Raw genomic sequence first — 23,200 nt, 5'->3', positions numbered from 1 at the left:
CTGTAGCAGGCTAAGCTCCTCTGTCCATGGAATTCCCCAGGCAAGAATACTGGAGTTGATACCCATTCCCTTTTTCAGGTCTCTTCCTGACCCAAGGATCAACCCCAGGTCTCCCTCATCCCAGGCAGATTCTTTACCAGGGAAGCCACTTGGAGTCTTTTCCTTTTTTCTTCAAATTTAGTTTCCCAAGAAGTAGCAGGGCTGAGATTTTCTGTTGTCCAAAAAGACTTACAAGGCCACGTGCTCTCTTTAGAGCAGGGAATATGTCTGCTTTCTATTTTTTTATTCCCCAGAGCCCATGATGGTGTGGGGAACATTCCTTTCAAAGCAAGTTTGGCACCTGGAAGCCAAAGAATGAGTTCAGTTAACTACTAACTGCAAGTGTTGGTGCAAGCGAGACCGTTAAGCAACTGGGCCTGCTCAGACACAACACATCCCCAGGAAATTCCAATTTCACAAGAGCAGATTTCTGAAGAAATCTCTTTACTCGGAACAGAATGCTTTCTTGCGTTTTTCCAATGCCGAGATAGTACGAATCATGAAACCTGGTCCAGTCTGCTCTCCAGGCAGGGTCTGATATCGACAGACAGCTGCACTGGGCTAAGGAGGCCAAGTTCGTCCTCTGCCAGCATCAGACTTGGCGCTAGGGGAGCCCCTCTAAGCGGAGAGACTGATGGCCGCCTCTTTGTCTCTGCCCTGTCTCCTACCCCCTCGCTCCCCTCCCAAGTTACTCGATCCAAGGGTCGCCTCTCGCCCGTCCGTCCGCCCATCCCCGAGTCTGAGGACTTCTGCCCACGGCATCCTTCACGGGGGCGATCACCCAGCCGCGCGACCTCCAGCGTGGCCTTCCTCCTCCGCCACCCGGCAAAATCTGCCCCGCCCTGCCCCTCAGGACGCGCTCCGATTGGCTCTCGTGGGCGAGGGCGCTCGCTGATTGGCCCGCGAGCCGTCACCTCGCGGTGACGCTGCGTTCGACTACCCGGCCTGGCACCCGGGGGGACGCACGCCCGGGCCGCGAGTGGGGACCAGGACCTCGCCTGCGGACTCAGGCGGCGCGGCTTTGCTGCTTTCGGTTCACACCCAGGCTCCCCCGGCTGGGGAGACCGTCGCAGGAGCGCCGGGCCGAGGGGTAGGAGTTTTGGGGGGTGGGGTGCAAGGAGGGCCTCGGGGCGCCGTCTGGGGGAGGGGTGCAGGGCTGGGAGGAGAGCGGGGGCGCCCGGCGGCTCCGGGGAGCCCAGGGACATGGCGCGGCCGGACGATGAGGAGGGGACCGCGGTGGCGAACGGACACCCGCCCGCGAATGGATACCTCCTGGTCCCGGGGGACACGCCGGCCGGAAAGGTGAGCGCGGAGACGCAGAACGGGCCCACGGCCGGCTGCCTGGCCTTGAGCGGGGTTTCTCGGGACAGACCCAAGACCGCCGCCTCGGGAACCCCGGACGGGCCGAAGACTCCGCTGGCCCCGGAGGAGGAGACCCAGGCCCGGCTGCTGCCCAAGGACCCGGGCGAGGAGACCCCGGGGGGCGAGGGCACCCTGGTGCCCCGGATCGCGCTCTCCCCGAGGCGCTTTGTCGTGCTCCTGATTTTCAGCGCCTACTCCCTGGTGAACGCCTTCCAGTGGATCCAGTACAGCATCATCAGCAACGTCTTCGAGGGCTTCTACAACGTCTCCTCGCTGCACATCGACTGGCTGTCCATGGTGTACATGCTGGCCTACGTGCCCCTCATCTTCCCGGCCACCTGGCTGCTGGATACCAGAGGCCTGCGGCTCACCGCCCTACTGGGCTCCGGCCTCAACTGCCTGGGCGCCTGGATCAAGTGCGGCAGCGTGCAGCAGCATCTCTTCTGGGTCTCCATGCTGGGCCAGTGCCTGTGCTCCGTGGCCCAGGTGTTCATCCTCGGCTTGCCCTCCCACATCGCTTCAGTGTGGTTTGGGCCGAAGGAAGTGTCCACAGCTTGCGCCACCGCCGTGCTAGGGAATCAGGTAAGGACTGGGTGATAGGTGAAAATCGAATCCTTAAGGACCAGATAAAACGGTTTAGGCCGCGGGGTCTAGGTATATGGATGAACCCTTAGGAGGCATTCTATAAAGGAAGGAGAGGAGATAAGTAGTCATAAAATAGAAAGCAGTCTTGGATGAAAGAGGGGGTTTGGTTTATTTGTGGAAACAGAACTTTCAAACCCAGTTTAAAATGACTACCTTGTTATCTCTGAGAATTACCTATAAAGTAATTAATGGTATATGCCCATAAATGCATAACACTTATGAGTGCAGCAGTGAAGGAGACTAGGATAGGTATTATATTTGTCACCAGTGTATTCTTTGCAAAAGGAAGGTGTTGGAGTCAAGAATTTTGTTCTTAGTTTGAGTGGTCAGTGTGAACAACTTCTGTTTAATTTTACGTATTAGCAGTCAGTGGAGTGCCTGGTACATAGCAGACGTTTATAAACGATTGCCAAATATTCTAATGATAAGGACCTCACAGCATTACTGTGTCCAGTTACCAACTTTTGATGGTGAGAAAATGCAAGATAAATCACAGATCATGGAATTCATTGTAAAAAGGTGGCTTATTTTGCCAAGTCTCCATTAAGGTGTTTCGTAGACTTTACCAACACCATAGGTTCAAATTCCATTAGCATTTCAGTAGCATTATTAGGTAAAATATGTGTATGTGTGTTTGTGTGCACACACGCATGTGTGTTATTTGCAAAATGGTCCTTTTAATGTAATTTAAATTTTGCATATGGAGTCCTATGATGGTTTATGTAAATTATATTGAGTGTTCATTCAGCTTGAGAAGAATCAAGTTAAAAAGCTATAACAAAAACATCACCTCTCTCTATGCATATATCACTACATGTAGCTATGTAACCCACTCCAGTACTCTTGCCTGGAGCATTCCAGAGGAGCCTGGTGGGCTACAGTCCAATGGTTGCACAGAGTCCCACAGGACTCAAGTGACTAAGCAGTAGCAGTAGCAGCTGTGTAACAAAGGAATGTTACTCTCTTGCTTCTGGTCTAACACTTGTTTCAAGATCACAGTAAAATCTATTTAAAATCGTGTAAAGAGGAACTCCACATGTGGGCCTACTGCTTTTATTTATTTCCTTTAAAAGTACAGAAGAAGGGATAGTTTGAAATGTAGTTGTATATTGAAAGTAACTTGTGACATATTTTAGTTGGTTGCTTCTGCATGTTTGGATAGGAACTGTTTCTTTAAAATATTTCTCATTTACAAAATTATACTCAAGATTGATGCTTCATTGAGCATGATAGAAATATCAACTCCTTGCCTCTGGATTATCTATTCCATGAATAGTAAATAGAAATGTTTTCTTATAGGTTGATTTCCCTCTGACACTTAGCATCATTCTGGGCCTTCCTCCTACCTTCTCCCTAAGTGTTCTCATCCTTTCTTGTCTCTAGTAGCTGTGCAGTTGCTCACAACCCCCAGCTCTGCATCTTTAGCCAACCAGAGATTGCCCCAGCAGTGAAAGCATGGAGTCATAACACTGGACCATCAGGGAATTCCCAAGAGAACCTTTTTTATTTATTTATTTGGCTAGTCTTAGCTCTGACGTGTGGGATCTAGTTCCCTGACCAGAGATGGAACCTGCACCCTCTGCGTTGGAAGCTTGGAATCAACCACTGGGCCACCAGGGACTTTGTAAAACATAGATCAGATCATGTCATAACTGTGCTTTGAACTCTCCAGTGATTTTTCATAGTAATTAAAATAAAATCTAAATTCTTTACTCTGACAAAACGTTACTAATATGTTTTTGGTTGCTTAAACAACACTAAGCTTGCATTTTGCATAAGGGCCTTTGCAAAAACATTCTTTCTGCCTGGAAGGTTCTTCTTCATAGGATCACATTGTTACAACTTTATTATCACTCTGCTCTCAGTTTAAATTCATTTTAAATATCATTCAGTGGCATTTCCTGAGGATCCCATTTAAAGTTGCCCAGTCAGTCTGTTATTACACCATTGTTCTTTAATCCTGTGTGTAGTGGTTATCACTGTCTGATATATTTATAAAAGTGTTAGTCACTCAGTCATGTCCAACTCTTTGTGACCCCATGAACTGTAGCCCACCAGGCTCCTCTGTCCATGGAATTCTCCAGGCAAGAATACTGAAGTGAGTTGTCATTTCCTTCTCCATGGTATCTTCCTGACCCAGGGATCAAACCCAGATCTCCCACATTGCAGGCAGATTCTTTACCATCTGTGTCATAGTAATTGGTAATAATTATTAATCTCCCATCCCCACCATTAGATGCTTGATTTCATTAAGTAGGCACATAGTCTGAATGTACAGCATTTACTATAGTGCCTGGCACATTGTAGTTTCTCCGAAAGAATGTATTCAATAAATTAATGAGCTTCAGACTCATATAGGTACTGGTCAGCCAGATATTAACACTTGACTCTCCCACATGACCCCACCAATCAAAATTTGCCTTGTCTTCTAGCTCATTGCTCTCCATTTCTACGGCCGCATCTTAGCCTTGGCCACCTGCAGCTGTCACCTAGAGCTTTGCTAACTGATTTGCCTATCTGCAGCTCTTGCTTTCTTCCCTCTAATTCTCCATATTCATTGAGTGTGGTCTTTCTAATGTGCAGATCTGTCCTGGGCACTCGCTTGCCCCGCCTGCATTGTCTTCCATTGCCCTTAGGGGAAAAAAGTCAAACTCTTTTAAGGTGACAAAGTCAGACTTCCTGTTCTGCCTTCTGCCAGTTGCTCAGCATCACCTATCTGCAGCCCTTGTTCCTCACAAACAAATGCTTCCTCTGCTCTGAGGGAAATTGTGCACTACTTTGAGTTTCTCAGGGCTTCCCTGGTGGCTGAGACAGTAAAGAATTTGCCTGCAGTGCAGGAGACCTGGGTTTGATCAGTTTCACATAAGGTCATGCTCTCTGTTTTCTGTGAACATGATGTCCTTGACTGGGAACATTTCTTGTTCACTTGGCTAACTCTAACTTCTTATCCGGATCTTTGCCCCTTCAGAAATTTTTCCGGAACCCCAAGTCTATATAAGATGCTCCTCCAAAGTACTGTCTTGACTAAGGTGACCATATGTTCCAACTGGCCTGGAATAGTTCAGGTGTACACCTGTTGTCCAGCACAACTGCTCATGGAGTCCCCTTTACTCTGACTAGTATTCTTGCTTGGATGATCAATTACCCGATCCTGACAGTCTTGACAGCCTCTCCTTCTCATCACAGTTCTGCACTTACCACACTCGTCATTACACATTTAATTATCTCTATCCAGCTTTTTATAGGGAGAAAGTGAAATATTTGGTAAATGTTACTGTCTCTGCCTCAGCCTCCTTTTTGAAACCTATCTTGGCCCTTCTCACCTTCAAAGAATAGGATCTCTTGCTCCGTTGAAGCTCCTTTAATATCTTGGTTTTATTTCTCTTGTTGTGATTATCATAGTCAGACCAATTTTATTTTACTGAGGTGAAATTCACATGAAATTAGTCATTTTTAAGTGTACATCTGTGTGGCATTTAATGCATTCACAGTGTTGTACAGCCATCACCTCTAGTTCCCAAACATTTTCATCTGCCCTCAAAGAAGACCCAGTTCAACTAAGCAATCACTCCTCATTTTCCCCCTCTCTCTAGCCCCTCGAAACCACTAATCTGCTTTTTCCCTATGGATTTCCCTAGTCTAATACTGAATATAAATAAAATCATACAGTATGTGACCTTTTGTGTCTGGCTTCTTTTAGCATGTTTTCAAAGTTCACCCATGCTACAGCATCTCTCGGTATTTCATTCTCTAAATGATGTTTCATTGAATAATATACCATGTTTTGTTTATTCATTGATGGATAGTTTGATTGTTTCCACCTTTTGGCTATTGCAAATAGGACTGCTTTGGATATTCATGTGCAATATTCAATACCTGTTTTCAGTTTGGGGGGTATATACCTAAGAGAGGAATTACTAGGTTATATAGTAATTCTATGTTTAACTTTTTAAGGAACTGCCAAGTTGTTTTCCTTGGTAACCGTGCTGTTTGCAATCTTATTAACATTGTACAAGAGTTCCAGTTTCTTCACATCATAACAACATTTGTTATTTTCTGGGTTTTTAAAAAAAATTATAGCCATTCTTGAGATTAATCCTTTGTCTGTTGCTTCATCTGCTATTATTTTCTCCCATTCTGAAGGCTGTCTTTTCACCTTGCTTATAGTTTCCTTTGTTGTGCAAAAGCTTTTAAGTTTAATTAGGTCCCATTTGTTTATTTTTGCTTTTATTTCCAATATTCTGGGAGGTGGGTCATAGAGGATCCTGCTGTGATTTATGTCAGAGAGTGTTTTGCCTATGTTGTCCTCTAGGAGTTTTATAGTTTCTGGTCTTACATTTAGATCTTTAATCCATTTTGAGTTTATTTTTGTATATGGTGTTAGAAAGTGTTCTAGTTTCATTCTTTTACAAGTGGTTGACCAGTTTTCCCAGCACCACTTGTTAAAGAGGTTGTCTTTTTTCTGTTGTATATCCTTGCTTCCTTTGTTGAAGATAAGGTGTCCATAGGTACGTGGATTTATCTCTGGATTTTCTATTTTGTTCCAATTGATCTATATTTCTGTCTTTGTGCCAGTACCATACTGTCTTGATGACTGTGGCTTTGTAGTAGAGCATGAAGTCAGGCAGGTTGATTCCTCCAGTCCCATTCTTCTTTCTCAAGATTACTTTGGCTATTCAAGGTTTTTTGTATTTCCATACAAACTGTGAAATTATTTGTTCTAGTTCTGGGAAAAATACTGTTGGTAGCTTGATAGGGATTGCATTGAATCTATAGATTACTTTGGGTAGTATAGTCATTTTCACAATATTGATTCTTCCAATCCATGAACACGGTATATTTCTCCATCTATTTGTGTCCTCTTTGAACATGCTTCTGAATAACCAACAAATCATAGAAGAAATCAAAAAAGAAATCAAAATATGCATAGAAATGAATGAAAATGAAAACACAACAACCCAAAACCTATGGGACACTGTAAAAGCAGTGCTAAGGGGAAGGTTCATAGCAATACCAGCTTACTTCAAGAAACAAGAAAAAAGTCAAATAAATAACCTAACTCTACACCTAAAGCAACTAGAGAAGGAAGAAATGAAGAACCTGAGGGTTAGTAGAAGGAAAGAAATCTTAAAAATTAGGGCAGAAAGAAATGCAAAAGAGACCATAGCAAAAATCAACAAAGCTAAAAGCTGGTTTTTTGAAAAGGTAAATAAAATTGACAAACCATTAGCCAGACTCATCAAGAAACAAAGGAAGAAGAACCAAATCAACAAAATTAGAAATGAAAATGGAGAGATCACAACAGACAACACTGAAATACAAAGGATCATAAGAGACTACTACCAGCAGCTATATGCCAATAAAATGAACAACTTGGAAGAAATCAACAAATTCTTAGAAAAGTATAACTTTCTAAAACTGAACCAGGAAGAAATAGGAGATCTTAACAGACCCATCACAAGCATGGAAATCGAAACTGTAATCAGAAATCTTCCAGCAAACAAAAGCCCAGAACCAGATGGCTTCACAGCTGAATTCTACCAAAAATTTAGAGAAGAGCTAACACCTATCTTACTCAAACTCTTCCAGAAAATTGCAGAAGAAGGCAAACTTCCAAACTCATTCTATGAGGCCACCATCACCCTAATACCAAAACCAGACAAAGATGCCACAAAAAAAAGAAAACTACAGGCCAATATCACTGATGAACATGGATGCAAAAATGCTTAACAAAATTCTAGCAAACAGAATCCAACAACATATTAAAAAGATCATACATCATGACCACGTGGGCTTTATCCCAGGAATACAAGGATTCTTTAATATCCGCAAATCAATCAATGTAATATACCATGTTACAAATTGAAAGATAAAAACCATATGATTATCTCAATAAATGCAGAAAAAGCCTTTGACAAAATTCAACATCCATTTATGATAAAAACTCTCCAGAAAGCAGGAATAGAAGGAACATACCTCAACATAATAAAAGCTATATATGACAAACCCACAGCAAACATTATCCTCAATGGTGAAAAATTGAAAGCATTTCCCTTAAAGTCAGGAACAAGACAAGGGTGCCCACTCTCACCACTGCTATTCAACATAGTTTTGGAAGTGTTGGCCACAGCAATCAGAGCAGAAAAAGAAAGAAAAGGAATCCAGATAGAAAAAGAAGAAGTAAAACTCTCACTGTTTACAGACAACATGATCCTCTACATAGAAAACCCTAAAGACTCTACCAGAAAATTACTAGAGCTAATCAGTGAATACAGTAATGTTGCAGGATATAAAATTAACACACAGAAATCCCTTGCATTCCTATACACTGAGAAAACAGAAAGAGAAATTAAGGAAACAATACCATTCACCATTGCAACAAAAAGAATAAAATACTTAGGAGTATATCTACCTAAAGAAACGAAAGAAACGACCAAAAATATGCAAGCAACTCCTGCAGCTCAATTCCAGAAAAATAAATGACCCAATCAAAAAATGGGCCAAAGAACTGAGCAGACATTTCTCCAAAGAAGACATACAGATGGCTAACAAACACATTAAAAGATGCTCAACATCACTCATTATCAGAGAAATGCAAATCAAAACCATAATGAGGTACCATTACACGCCAGTCAGGATGGCTGCTATCCAAAAGTCTACAAGCAATAAATGCTGGAGAGGGTGTGGAGAAAAGGGAACCCTCTTACACTGTTGGTGGGAATGCAAACTAGTACAGCCACTATGGAGAACAGTGTGGAGATTCCTTAAAAACCTGGAAATAGAACTGCCATATGACCCAGCAATCCCACTCCTGGGCACACATACCGAGGAAACCAGATCTGAAAGAGACACGTGCACCCCAATGTTCATCGCAGCACTGTTTATAATAGCCAGGACATGGAAGCAACCTAGATGCCCATCAGCAGATGAATGGATAAGGAAGCTATGATACATATACACAATGGAACATTACTCAGCCTTTAAAAAGAATTCATTTGAATCAGTTCTAGTGAGATGGATGAAACAGGAGCCCATTATACAGAGTGAAGTAAGCCAGAAAGATAAAGACCAATACAGTATACTAACTCATATATATGGAATTTTAAAAAATGGTAATGATAACCCTATATGCAAAACAGAAAAAGAGACACAGATGTACAGAACAGACTTTTGGACTCTGTGGGAGAAGGCGAGGGTGGGATGTTCTGAGAGGACAGCATTGAAACAAGTATACTATCAAGGGTGAAACAGATCACCAGCCCAGGTTGGATGCATGAGACAAGTGCTCAGGGCTGGTGCACTGGGAATACCCAGGATGGGGAGGGAAGTGGGTGGGGGGATCAGGATGGGGAATACATGTAAATCCATGGCTGATTCATGTCAATGTATGGCAAAACCACTACAATATTGTAAAGTAATTAGCCTCCAACTAATAAAAATAAATGAAAAAAAATAAATTATAGCCATTCTAGTGTATATAGTTTTGATTTGCATTTCCCCAATAACTAATAATATTGAGCATTTTTTCCTGTGCTTGTTGGGCATTTGTATATCTTCTTTGGAAAAAAGTCTGTTCAGGTCCTTTGCCCATTTTTGAATTGGGATGTTTGTCTTTTTTGTTGTTGAGTTGTAAGAGTTCTCTATATGTTCTGCATAGTAGAGAGTTATCAAATATATGCTTTACAGATATTTTTTCCCATTCTTAGCTTGTCTTTTCTCAGCATTTTGTGTGTGTGTGCATGTATATTTTTATTCTCTTTTCTGATTTAAGTAGCCAAAGGGTAAGGAGTGTATCTTACACAACTTTATAGCAGCATCATTTGAGTGATTGCAGCTTAGTAAATGTTTATTGAATAGGGAAGACATTTGTCAGCAATTTTCCTTTAATAGTAGAATGGTAAAAACACATAAGAACATGGTTCTTTAGAGCTTATGAAAGCACCTTACACATACTTGTGGGTTTTTTTATGTTGTATTAATTACCTTTTTCCCTATTTATAATAAGAAGAATTAACAGAACTGTTCCTTTTACAGCTTGGAACTGCAGTTGGCTTTTTGCTGCCACCAGTTTTAGTGCCCAACACACAGAATGACACGCAACTGCTGTCGTGTAATATCAGCACCATGTTTTATGGAACATCAGCTGTCGCCACACTTTTATTTATTTTAACAGTAATTGGTAAGTGAGTTACTTTCCCTAAAGCTTAACTAGATAAGTGCATGACAAACATAGGAAAATAAAAATAACCAACCCTGAAAACTTGTACTGATAATATCTCAAGTGCTATTTGCCTCTTTCATTCTTGCTGTTCACTTTCTTGATTAGATCATGAATGCTGCAACCCTAGGGATATGCTGTGGTCCATTACATCTGTCTTAATATTGTACAGGGTTGGAAGACTAATTCATCTCATTTATCTCCCTACTAATTTTTCTTTCCTGAGAACTGTTGGTTTCAAGCATCTTACCTCCCTCCTCTTTGCATATCCGTCTACACATTCTGCATCTTAGACGCTAACCTCGCCAGGAATAAGTTCTTGTCATGCTTTGCAATGATGCAAATAGGCTGTCACCTTCCTTTGAATGATAAATCCTTCCAGGGATCCCCAATTTAACAATTAACTGGATCTGACAATGTTGGCCAGAGAATGATCGTGGGCAGCAGCAAGCCGCTCAGCAGAATTTCAAACTGTGGCAACTGTCTGCTTGTTAGGCCGCTCCAGCAGAGCTCTGCTGTTACCACTCGTCCCCGAGTCCTCCCGTCCGGGCCTGTCTCTTGAAGCAGTCAGTCAGGATCAGCTGCAAGCAGCCATCATCAGTTTGGAAGACGGTTTGGGAAGGTCTGCTATTTAAAGTTTGTTTTTCATGGGAAATAGTTTTGATTTCAGGGGAAAGAGTAGGTGAGGCTTACTTAAAGTAATGCAGCTGCTAGTGTGACTTTTGGGCACTCAGCATATCTTAAATGGATTTGAAGAAGAAAGGAACCATAAAGATGAATGGCTATCTTTTAATCATTAAAATTTATAGTTAAATTTCATTACAGCTAGAGTTTTAAATTTTATATATTAATTTTTACCATGGTTATTATAGTAATGAAAAATACAAGTTTTATGATCACCAGATTAAAAAATCCTCAGTTTTCAGAGAAAATTTATGTTTTGATAGAGATCGCCTTTAGAGATGAACTGCTGGACCCAGGGAGAGGGAACTCAGGCCACATATTTAATTTCCCTTAAAATAATGAAGAAAATATTCTCTTGGTAGCATTTAAAGTATTCTGACATGTCCAGGCCACCTATGGTTGGTTTTCATGTTCCAGTTAGGAAGTAGCATATTTGCTGTGTGCTGAGTACTGAAAAAGGACAAATTATGCCTTGTAGTCTTTTGGCAGTGTAACAAAATTTTAAAAGAAATCTTTATTTTTTAAAAAAACAAACAAACAAAAAAAACAACAAATACCTCTACCTACTTTTCTGGTATCCATATTTGATTTGCTGGATGAAATATGAAATATAGTTTATATACATTTTGCATAAATGAATCTTCTATTAGCAATAGGAATTATTAAAATATAAAATCCTCTTTCCTTTGATTGCTGTGTATCTTTGCATAAATTCTGGTTTTCCTTTTTTATTGCCTCAATTGCTTATCTCTTTGGAAGAAGTGAGAGTAATAGATTGTATATAAGATATCTCTAGATATAAAATCATATATATGACACATATGTATTTAAACATATATATATATATGAGATGCTACAAAAGCAAGATTTTTATTTGTCAAAGGAGTAGGACAAAAAATAATAATAGGTGTGACCATTGGCATATCACCCTGTGTTATTTAAGAAATTAAAAGAGAGCTATTCATGTATATAATTACTTATTTATATACTTATGGCTTATGAATAGACAGTGGAAGTGGAAATGGGAGGGAAGAATGAAAAAAAATGGAATGGAAATGAAATAGGAATAAAAAGCTTGTTGTCAAGTTTTGTTTGGTGACCTGTAATCTTATGATACTAGACATAGTATATAAAAGCAAGATAATATACAGTTGTGTTATGCAGGTCTAGTTTAAAATTGTGACATTTAAATGTAAAATGTACCTGTTTTCCTTATAACTAAATAATTCCTCTTGAGGAAAATCTGGTTTACTTTAAAAACCCACTTTCAAAAATAAATAAATAAATAAAAATAAAAACCCACTTTCTTAAAATTCCTCAATTATTGAGGCAATCCTACTTCCTTCTAAATTCTACCCATAAGTACTTTGGAAACCCAACCAAATCTTATAAAATAATTTAATTTTGCTGATGCTTTTCAGCAATGTGACATATATCAAATTGGTATTGAGCATTCTTCTAAAATACTAACTTGAGGATTCATGCCATGTAACCTTATTACCCTCTGTAAGTGTAATCCATCTAGCATTTCTAAGAATTAACCCCAACCTTCCACTGAATTTCATACTAATACCCCATTTTTATTGGGAGAACACTATTATAGTCTCTAACATTTGATTTATATGCCCTAAATATGTTTAAAAGCATACTACATGGTATATTTCATTTAATCTTCACAACCCTATAAGGGCAGCACTATATTATCATTTCTATTTTATAGATGAGGAAACTGGGGCACAGAATTTAAGTAAATTTAACTTACACATGGTCACAGTTAATAAATGCTAAAGACAAAAATTTGCGCCTAGGCAGTCTAATTTCATTAATAAAATATTACTTATATAAACATATCATTTTAATTTTTACTTAGTCTGATTTTTTGTTTCAATTCAGATTCCTTTTGTGTAAATGGTAATGCTATTGTATTTGAAAGTTGTTCTTATGCAGATCAGTAAACTGTATCACTTAAGTATGTCAGTTAAAATCCTTATCATCCTGATTCACTGAAATGAGTAGATGACAGAAATCAAAAGTTAACGGCAGTAAAAATACTTAATATTAAAATTTTAAAATATATGAGTATATAGCATATATACATAATTTTACTTTTTGATTCTTATATTCAAAATATTTATATATTGGTTGCTATTATAAACTTCTAATAGAAATACATTTTACATAGTCTATAAGAATTTTAAGTCCTGAGAAAAGTCTCTGATTTTATTTTATTTTTAAAAATTATTTATTTATGGCCACACTGCACGGCATGTGGTATCTTAGTTCCCTGACTAGGGATAGAACCATTGCCCCCTGCAGTGGATGTGCCGAGTCCTAACCACTGGACTGCCAGGGAGTTCACTGAAAATTCTGATTTTTAAAAATAAATATTCCTCAAAAGGACAATGCTCAATAATTACAAAATTCTTTTACATCATTTATATCGTGTAATCCTCATACTAGCTTGTTGTTATTATCTCCATTTTATGGATGAGAAAGCTGTATAGCTGAGAAGCAGGAATTGATTTCTTCAGAGTCATATAGTAAGTTGATGCAGAGCCAGGGTTAAAACCTGTGTTTGTCTTATAATAAGTTAATATGTGTAATGTCTGCTTGAATCACACAGGTACAAATAATGAAATCAAAAGATAATATTATAATCTGATTTTAAAAAATAGAAGTGGTCCTAAATACAGTAGATTTGTTACTTATTCATCACAGGAGAAAAAGTTTGAATGTGTTGCCCAAAAACCCTTTGGCTACTTTCCATGCCTATTGCCAAAGGTGGAGAGTAACAGTTTTATTAGTTAATTATTTTATTTGCACAACTATTTGGTGGGGAGAAGGTAGAAGTCTGTTTTTCAAAGGAGAAAGGAAAAGGCATATTTTATCTTTTGAAAGGAATAATGCAGCATAAAAAGGGTGATAGATCAATGGTTTTTTGATTCTCCTTTTTCTTCATAGACTGAAGCCTGACTTTACTGTATTGCTTAGCTTGTAGATAAAGGCTTGATTTTGTCCCGGAGAGCAGCTAACTTCCTGAAACTAAGAGATAATCCTTGTGTTGAGAAAACGAGTCTAATGGAATTATAGACTACCAGAACTTGTTTTCATCTTGCATTTGAGTTCAAATCTGAGCCATTTAGACTTATTTTACCATAGTAAATAAAAAATCTTAAGAGACTTAAGACTCACTGAACACCCATGACTACATCTTAAGCATAGTTTTTACATTCTGCAATGTTGTTTTAAACCGTGTGAGTTCTGTTTTACCAATATTAATAAAAAGAGATATCTCCTTTGCATCTTAACTAGGATGCAAAGAGTCTTTCAGGAGAGGACAACAGACGTCCTCAACAGTGCAAGGAGCAGATAGGGTGAGAGGAAGAGGAGGGATTGCAGCTACTTAAACATTTTATGTCTACCAGCCCTCCAGTGTAAGGATGTTAAAAAGTAAATACGTATGAGTTATGTCTCCTCTTGAATTAGTTGTAAGACCTATAATAATAGAAGTCTTTTAGCTTGGTGTTTTCTTTGTATCATAATTAATCCATGGTTTGATGAGCAAAGAACTGTAATTTTTCAGTTTTTTAGCAGCAGATAGAATTAGAGAATTAAAATACTGTGTACAAGTTTAAGAACAGTTTCTTTCTCTTGCAGTAATTTTCAGACCTGGCTGGGTGTTGAGTTTTGCGTTTAATACAGATTCTAAGGTTCTGTTCTAGACATTCTGATTCATTGAGCCTTTGGTAGACTCTCAAAATCTGTATTTTTAAAAAATTTCTACGTGATTACAATCGACAGTCAGGTCCATCAGATCTAGCCCACTGTCAAACTGCAAAGCAGGGCTTCTTTGTTGGAAGAAAGAAATAGCCACTGTTTAAAGAGAAAGAGGAAGTTCTAATATTTTAGAAAATATTACTTCATTATTAATCCATCAGTGACATCTAAGATGAAAAAGTTCTAGAGATCTGCTGTATAACATTATGCCTATAGTTAACAATACTTATTATACACTTAAAAGTTTGCTAAGAGGACAGATTTCAAGTTAAATATTCTTGTATCAGTAAAAAAATACCAGTGGCAAGTAACATTGGTGGAAATTGAGATATGATTATGTGAAAACTATGTAACCATGTTGATGCTTGCCAACATCATTGAGTGCCAACATCAGACCATTTTAGATTCAGTGAAATACAGCATTTCCCATCTATTTTAATTTAAAATTTTGAGTCAATACCAAAACTAGATTTTAATTTCTGGAGTACCAGTCTTAGCAGATCAGCTCTTCTAGCAAAAAGTCTTGATTCCCAGCTAGCAAAACCCTACAGAAATCTCCTTTGCCATCTGTTGCAGGAAGTTGGTAGATCCTCCCTTGCTCAGCAAAAGGGCAGTCTCTAAATGTCTGGCTGAGACAAACTGCATAGAAATGAGCAGTACTAGAACTTAAGATCTCAGAAACCATGTATCATACTTTTATTTCTCTCAGCTCTACCCCTGGATTTTCCATATGCAGCCAACGTGGGTCAGCAAGCAGGACTTAGCTCTGCTCCAATGAATCCTCTTGGACCCTTTCAGTTCTAGAAATAATAAACTTTATATCAGGTTTCAGAAGAAAAGAGGTACTAACTCAAGCCAGTCATGTAAAAGCTCAGTAAGATATTGGCTTACTCATATCTAACCTTATCTCTAATTACAAATTGAACCAAATTTAGAAATAGAATACTTCACATAATAAAAATTAATCTTGCTTAACTAAAATTGGAATAATCCCTGGGCAAAGTTTAACATAGTATTATGGATGGTTTTGTAGTTCAGTTATGTGAATTGGCCAAATCTCTGAGGTTTAGTCAGTCTCAGAGGGTTGAGATGATAATACCAAACTATTCTTCACTTAGAAATTAGTGAAAATGAACAGCCTTACCACAAAAGATTTTTTAGTACCTCTTTAAACTTAAACTAAATTTAGTCTGCTCACTAAGGAAGACACGTATATTGAATTATCTTTTCATATATGTTTCCAGCATTCAAAGAAAAACCGCAATATCCTCCAAGCCAGGCTCAAGCAGTTCTCCAAGATAGTCCACCTGGAGAGTACTCCTATGTGAAATCAATAAGGAACCTATTTAAAAACATTCCTTTTGTCCTTTTATTGATCAGTTATGGTAAGTGGTTTTCTTTTATTTTTGTTCATGTCTGTGTAAACCTTTGAGCATTGCAGATTCTTTTCCTTTAGTGGTTTGAGTTTTAATTAATGAGATAATGAAATAGGTTTATTAACTCTATAATAATAACATAGTCATAAACTTAAATTTTGAACTAAAAGCAAAAACTTCAGAATTGGCTTTTTTACTTGTTTTTAAAACAATAAAAACAAGTTATAGCTATTAAAGACAGAAGCACTTTCTTCTTTAATGAGTTCTCCCAGGGTATTTTTAGGTCCTTTATGAATTACAGTTCTGACCGCCATAAGGAAAATGTCATTAATAATTCCTTTCTTTGGCCTTATGCAAACTGTCATCTAACTGGAGTATTCTGTCAAAATCTCACCCTTCTAGATCTTGCAGCGTAGCAGGCAGATATTCCTCCTAACACTGTAGCTTTGACTGAGGCACCAACACATTTGTTCTAACTGTTTATTCTTTATTTCTTATATTAACACTGTTTGTTAACCAGTACCCCCTATTTCTGTCTTACTTGCCTTCAGATGTCACTGTGATTGTCTTTATATTTTCAGGTGTGGGGAGGGGGTGCACTAGAGGAAAATTCACCCCGTAGCTGAGGAAGAAGCATTTGATAGACTACAGTATCCATTGGTTAAAGACTCTTAGCCATCTGTGAGAAAAACAAACTTTCTGAACCTGACAGAGTTTATCTGCAAAAACCCTGTAGCAAACATCTTTCCAAAGACAGAAGCTCAGAAGCATTACCCTTGAGAATCAATAAGAAGTATCCGTTAGAACAAGGATGCTTATTGTCACCACTTCTGCTCAGCATCCAACTGAAAGTCCTGGCTGGCCCACTAATACAGGAAAAATTAAAAGTACATGAATTGGAAAGGTAAAAGATGCTTTATTCACAGATAACATGACTATATATAGCAGAGGTCAGCAGACTGTCTTATGAGCCAAATCTGGCCACTGCCTGTTTTTATAAATAACATTTTATTTACTTTCATATTTTCTACTATGGCTGCTTTTGAACTACACGAGCAGCACCAAGTAGCCACATCAGAGACCATACAGCCTGCAAAGCTAAAAGTATTTACTGTCTCCTGTTACAGAAAATGCTTGCTAACCCCGTGGTCTACAGAATAGTGCAAGAGAATCTACATTCTCTGTTAGAACTAATAATATTAAATACATAACAACGTGAAAGTATCAACTGCATTCCTATAGAAAGATACTTCTTATAATAGCAGCCAGAAGCATAAGGTGCCTGGGAACAAATCTACTAAAGAGAACTTCATGTAGATCAACTATGCTGGCACTGTGCTCAGTTGCTCGGTCATGTCCGACTCCTCGCGACCCCCTGGACTGCAGTCTGCCAGGCTCCTCCATCCATGGGATTCTGTAGGCAAGAATACTGGAGTGGGTTGCCATGCCCTCCTCCAGAGGGTCTTCCCAACCCAGGGATGGAACCTGAGTTTTCTGCGTCTCCTGCATTGGCAGGTGGGTTCTTTACCAGTGAGCCCCCTCAGGAGCCCCCGAATCAGCTTTACTTAAACTTAAAGGAAGAACTTTATACATTATAAAACCCTAAAAGATGTAAGAGAAGACCTAAATTAAGTGGAGGGATATACCATGTTTATGGAGGACTCAACATTGTAATAATGCCAGTTAACCTTACAGGACCACTGTATTAACAAACGCCAGTTGTAGATTTGGGTTGATGGAAAGGTCAGACACATACAGAGGCTCTGGAAACTGAACCGAGTTTACTTGTAGAAGGAATTAGAAAGAATGAGTTCAGAAACACTGTAGAGAGTTCAACAGTATTCCCTAGAACAGCTGGAGAAGCTTGTTGACTTGATGTTCATCGCCAAAGGGGTCTTAATGTCTAAATGAGTAAGGGTCATATCCCACCTTTTAGAAGGGTACTTGTCTGCTCCATCCATGCCTAATATTATTATGTAGAAAAGATTGGGGCAGACTTGCACATAGAATAGTTTGGCTAGGTACCACACTCCTAGGACAGGTTTTCAGTGTCCAAAACTCAAGAAACCAGAAAGACTGAGAAACTGTTTTGTTTTTTGTTTTTTTTTTGGCATCAGGGCTATTTGGAGAAACTTGTTATCACTTATATCCCAACTGTAGCTACTTGCTATCTGAAACTCAGACAAGTATCTCACTTTAGATTCAGGGTTCAATACTCGTTGCTATTATAATTCTTTATCCAGACTCTGGCTGTCCTCACTGAGTCTGGAGTAGGAGTGAGACCACCATAGGGTACCGTGCAGTAGAGGACACTCAAGCCTCAGCACAGGCCTCATTTGTTTTCCTTGGCCTCCTCAGCCTAAGCTGACTGGGTCTCTGTGCATTCCTGAACCCAATGGGAAGTGAATAACAAAGGCTCGCTACCCAGGGGTTTTTGATAAGATCTCTGGACATAGGCCTCATCTAGCAATCTCCAACTTAAAACAGGGTTTGTAATGGAACTTGGCTAATTGTAAGATTCCTGTGAAAGAAGTAAGGGCCAAGAGCAACAAAGATAGTTTTGATAAAGAACAAGGTGAGGAATTAATTCTCAGATATCAAGGTTTCTAGAGCAGTGGTAATGAGATGCCATGCATTAGTAAGGGATAGACAGTTAGACAGTCACAAAGAGTTGGACACGACTGAGCGCCTGAACTGAACTGAGACAGTTAGATCACTGGAACACAATAAAGAACCCAGGGGCCTACCCCTGTGTATCAGTTGGCATAGGCTAGGTTAGCAATGAAACCCCACCAAAAAAAAAAATGGCCTAACACATCAAATGGCACAGCATGCCAATGCTGCAGTCCACTGTGAACAGGCCACAAGTCACTCGGAGATCCAGGCTGATATCTCAAAACATGCTTCCATGATTACTAAGAAAAGGAGAACTAGCACTTTGGCTCACTTTTGTAATCATATGGCCTTGCCACCAAGTGCCTACGTAGAGAAAAACGAGAATATTTGCAAACAGCAGAAGATCCCCTGGAGAAGGAAAGGGCAATCCACTCCAGTATTCTTGCCTGGGAAATCCCTTGGACAGAGGAGCCTGGCAGGCTCTACGGGGTCACAAAAGGGTCAGACACGACTTAGCGACTGAACAACAACAAGGTGATGACTAGAACATTATGCATATATGAAAACTTGGTGTTTGTAGAAGAGAAACTACATGGTAACTTATCTTGGAAGAATCGATTATCCATAAAGGAGAAATAATGTGAAGTTAGAACATGAATTGTGGATTAAAGACCAAAGGGTAAAAATCAGAACTTGAATGCTTTTTTGGTTTTTTGTTTTTTGGCCGTGAAGCCTGGCAGGTGGGATCTTAGTTTCCTGACCAGGGATCAAACCCACTCCTGCAGTCAAAGTGCAGAGTCTTAAACCTAGGGAAGTCACCCGAACTTTAACGTTTTAGAAGCAAATATAGGAAACCATCTTTAGTATTCTTAAAAGAATTTTCTAAGGCAAAAGGAAAAAAAACCCTAAATTAAAAAATTGATAAATATGATTAAAGTAATGATATTTTCTAGAAAGACATGACATAAACCATGAGAAAATGTCTGCAATGCATGTAACCAACAAAGGCTTTGCACCTACAATATAAAAGTGACTCCTGCTAATCACTTAGAAAAGAGCAAACCATCCAGGGAAATCAGAGGCATTTATATGTTTGTGTGTGTGTGTTGCTCATATATGATGCTCAGCCTTACTAGGAATCGAGGAAATGCAAATCAAAACCAGAGTGAGATACAATATCGCACACATTTAAATTGGCAAAAAAATTTTTTAAAAAATCTGATGAAGACAAATTTATCAAGAATGTAGAAAGGAACTCTGTTGGTAGTATAAACTGGTACAACCATTTTGAAGGGCAGTTTGACTATATCCAGAAAGTAGAAGTTTTACTTCTAGATTTTTGCTTAGAGAAACCCTTATATACATAAGAACAAAAGCAATATTTATTGCAATATTGTTTTAAATAGTGAAAAACTGGAAGAAGCCTTAAAGTATCTATTGACTTAGGACAGAGATAGTTAAATTGAAGTATATTCACACAGTGGACTATTATACACCACAGAAAACTGATAAGGTAGAACTAAAAGTATCAATATGGATAAATCTCAAAACCATGATATTGAGTGATATGAGCAAATTGCAGACTGATACAATGCCATATTATTCATATAAAATTTAAATACAGGCAACTAATTCTGTTGTTTATTGACACACATATGTTGTAATATCTACAGTGATAAATATGAAGGTCAGGGTAGGGATTACCTCTGAGGAAGAATAGGATTAAAGAAGATCTGAAAAAATGAATCTGAAGCAAAGATGGCAAAATGTTAACGTTTGTCAAAGAGTGATGAGTAAGGGTATTTGTTAAATTATTCTCTGTACTATTTTGTATGCTTGAACTATTTAATAATAGAAAAATAATAAGCTTAAATTTCAGCTCGGTTAAGAGACTTAGACCTAAAGTGATACAACATATGTGGAGAAACTCCATGATTCAAACCTTGTCACATGCTTCCTGATAGCCAGCTGTTTTTAACTTTCCCTTTTAAAGCATTCTTTAATTGACATTGTCTTCCTAATTCCTTGTACGTCTTTGATGCAGGGGCGAGATGGCTGCAACAGGGGTTCTGTCTTAACGCTTTAGCGTTCAACTAGCGTAGGTGCTCAGGAAGCAATCAGTTGCTTGATTGCTGTTATACAGTGTTATGCATGGGACTGTGATTTCTGGCCCGTATGTCTGAATCTAAATAATAGTAAATGATGTAATGACAGAATTCTACAATCGTAATCTCTGCTAAGTTTGGATGTTAACATTGATCAGTCTACCTCTTGAAAGGGAATAGTGAGAGGTCTCAATTTTTTCTGTCAACTGTCTAAGAAGACACTGTATTTTCACAAGTGTTGCAGAGTGCTCCATATCACTTTGTAAACTGGTACATGGCACATTGATAGTTTTCTCTTTATTATTGTAGGTATCATGACTGGAGCATTTTATTCAGTCTCAACATTATTAAATCAAATGATACTGACACATTATGAGGTAAGCTTCTTCCAATATTGTGTTGCATGCCTGGCCAAGAACTTTTCTTCAGCAATATAATTCCTGTGAGCATGATCATAAGACTTAAGCTGTATGACCTTGTTGCTATAAAAGATTTATACTTGTTTCAATTGAAATTATGTTTAATCCAATTTATAAAACAACATAGAAAGCAGGAGTCATTATTGTTTTGACAATACCTCTGTCTTTTTCTTTATTGTTTTTTAAAGGGATAGTGTGACTGGTTATATGAGACAAGACCAAAAATATGTAAAAGAAACCAACACAAATATAAAAAAGTAAATATCAAGCCCTGATCTCTCTTTCCTTTTGAAAAGAGAAAGCAGTTATATGTAAAAGCTATCAGATTAACTTTCTTTTCAGACACCTATGAATTGCTTAAGAATTCTAACAAAAATCATTGTCCTTCTAACCAAGGAGGATCAAGAAAAATTACCTTTTTGATTTCTCCCATATGTCAGGTTTTGTTTCATTTTTTTTTTGCTTTAATGTAGAATGTCCATTCACCCTAAAACACGTACTGAATTCTTCATGTTATATTGTATGCTTAATTGTATCTGCTCATTTCCATTGACATGAGAAGGTATGGGAATGTGAAGGATCTTTTTGAATTTGAGGTGTCTAATCAACTTCTTTTGAAAAAAATTTTAAGGGCGAAGAAGTGAATGCTGGAAGGATTGGGCTAACACTAGTATTAGCTGGAATGGTGGGATCTATTCTTTGTGGCTTATGGCTGGATTATACCAAAACATACAAGTAAGTGAAAGCAGGCAAATGTATGGTGTACAACCTAAGGTATTTTGGTTTTAAAGGAATCTTTACTTTTCATTCTAAGAAACTTAAAAAGTATTATTATCACTGAAAGACTTGCATTCTAGACACTCTTAGGTTCCCTTCACTTCTGAATGTTTCAGTGGTCTCTGTATGATCTTACTGGTCATGTTTATTTCAACTTTGAGAACTTGGATACCTTATGAACTCTCCTCTCCTCTAATAGTACTCATATATACCACTCCAGAATAGATCAGTTCTATTCTAAAAGGAGCCCTTTCTGAGAAACATTTGACTTTTGATAGAGACTTTATATTGCTGTTTTCCATGTTGTGAGCTTAAAAAGTTTTTTCCTATCAAAAAATTATTAGTGAAAAAAAAAAAAATTATTAGTGAGCATAAGGCATTTTGATAAGAAGTTTTTGGCCAAAATGCCCTAAAACTGTAATAACACTTGACTATAATACTGTAATAGGTAATATGAAGATTCTATATTAATTGCGTACTATATGGAACCAGAAAAATGCTAATACAAAAGAAAAAGTGAGTAATACCAACTGGGAGACTGAGAAATGTGCTTTCCGAGACAGCATCTTTTGCACTGGGCCTTAAAAGAACAGCTACATCTAAAAAAAAAGTAGAAGAATAGCTGCATTTCTTAACAGACAGAAATTTCTCATATGTTTGGGAGAAATGAATGAATGGAACTGTGAATGAATGAAGTAATGGAACTGTGCCCTCTACACCTTTCAAGGCCTAAGATATATTTGATATCATTATCTAAGCCCTTTCAAAGTACCTCTGATCTTAAAATTCTCCAAATAGTTCTCACATGATTTAAAACAGCACTTACTGGGGCTTCATTGTAATGTAATGGTAGCTTAGAATGAAACCCATTAAATTTGTAGATGAAGAGAGTATGTGTAAAGGATTTATATTTATCAATAGTCTTTGGTCCATTTCATAATTAGGAAACGGATTGGCATACAGATGTTCTTTGTTGCCCTGGCTTTCTTCTCAGGATAACTGCCATTCATTCACCAAGCTCTTGTTACATGCATCACTCTTAGCTAAGAATCGTGGGAAGCAATATTTGATCCCTGTCTTTAGGACCTTTGCAGTCTAATTGGGAAAAATTAAGGTGTTCATGCATGTAAAGTTCAATAATCATATAACAGACAGACTAAAATAGAAGTCAAGTGTCAATCA

The 23,200-nt window shown here is 38.4% G+C and overlaps 2 protein-coding genes across 2 annotated transcripts in view; one reads left to right on the top strand and one right to left on the bottom strand.

The window, feature by feature from the left end:
* SPATA45 (spermatogenesis associated 45) overlaps positions 1-856 on the bottom strand; it is a 36,736-nt gene extending 35,880 nt beyond the window's left edge. Inside the window, exon 1 of the mRNA XM_061160981.1 lies at positions 732-856. The gene's annotated coding sequence lies outside the window, so the exon portion shown is untranslated. The remainder of the gene's footprint in view (positions 1-731) is intronic.
* Positions 857-1,169: 313 nt separating this feature from the next.
* FLVCR1 (FLVCR choline and heme transporter 1) overlaps positions 1,170-23,200 on the top strand; it is a 32,499-nt gene continuing 10,468 nt past the window's right edge. Inside the window, exons 1-5 of the mRNA XM_061160980.1 lie at positions 1,170-1,983; positions 10,081-10,225; positions 15,970-16,110; positions 21,132-21,199; positions 21,873-21,976. Of these exons, the coding sequence (XP_061016963.1) occupies positions 1,243-1,983; positions 10,081-10,225; positions 15,970-16,110; positions 21,132-21,199; positions 21,873-21,976 (1,199 nt within the window). The 5' untranslated portion in view covers positions 1,170-1,242. The remainder of the gene's footprint in view (positions 1,984-10,080; positions 10,226-15,969; positions 16,111-21,131; positions 21,200-21,872; positions 21,977-23,200) is intronic.

Source organism: Dama dama, chromosome 14 (genome assembly GCF_033118175.1).
Source record: "Dama dama isolate Ldn47 chromosome 14, ASM3311817v1, whole genome shotgun sequence".
Classification (NCBI taxonomy): domain Eukaryota; kingdom Metazoa; phylum Chordata; class Mammalia; order Artiodactyla; family Cervidae; genus Dama; species Dama dama.
This window is presented reverse-complemented; position numbering and strand designations above follow the sequence as displayed.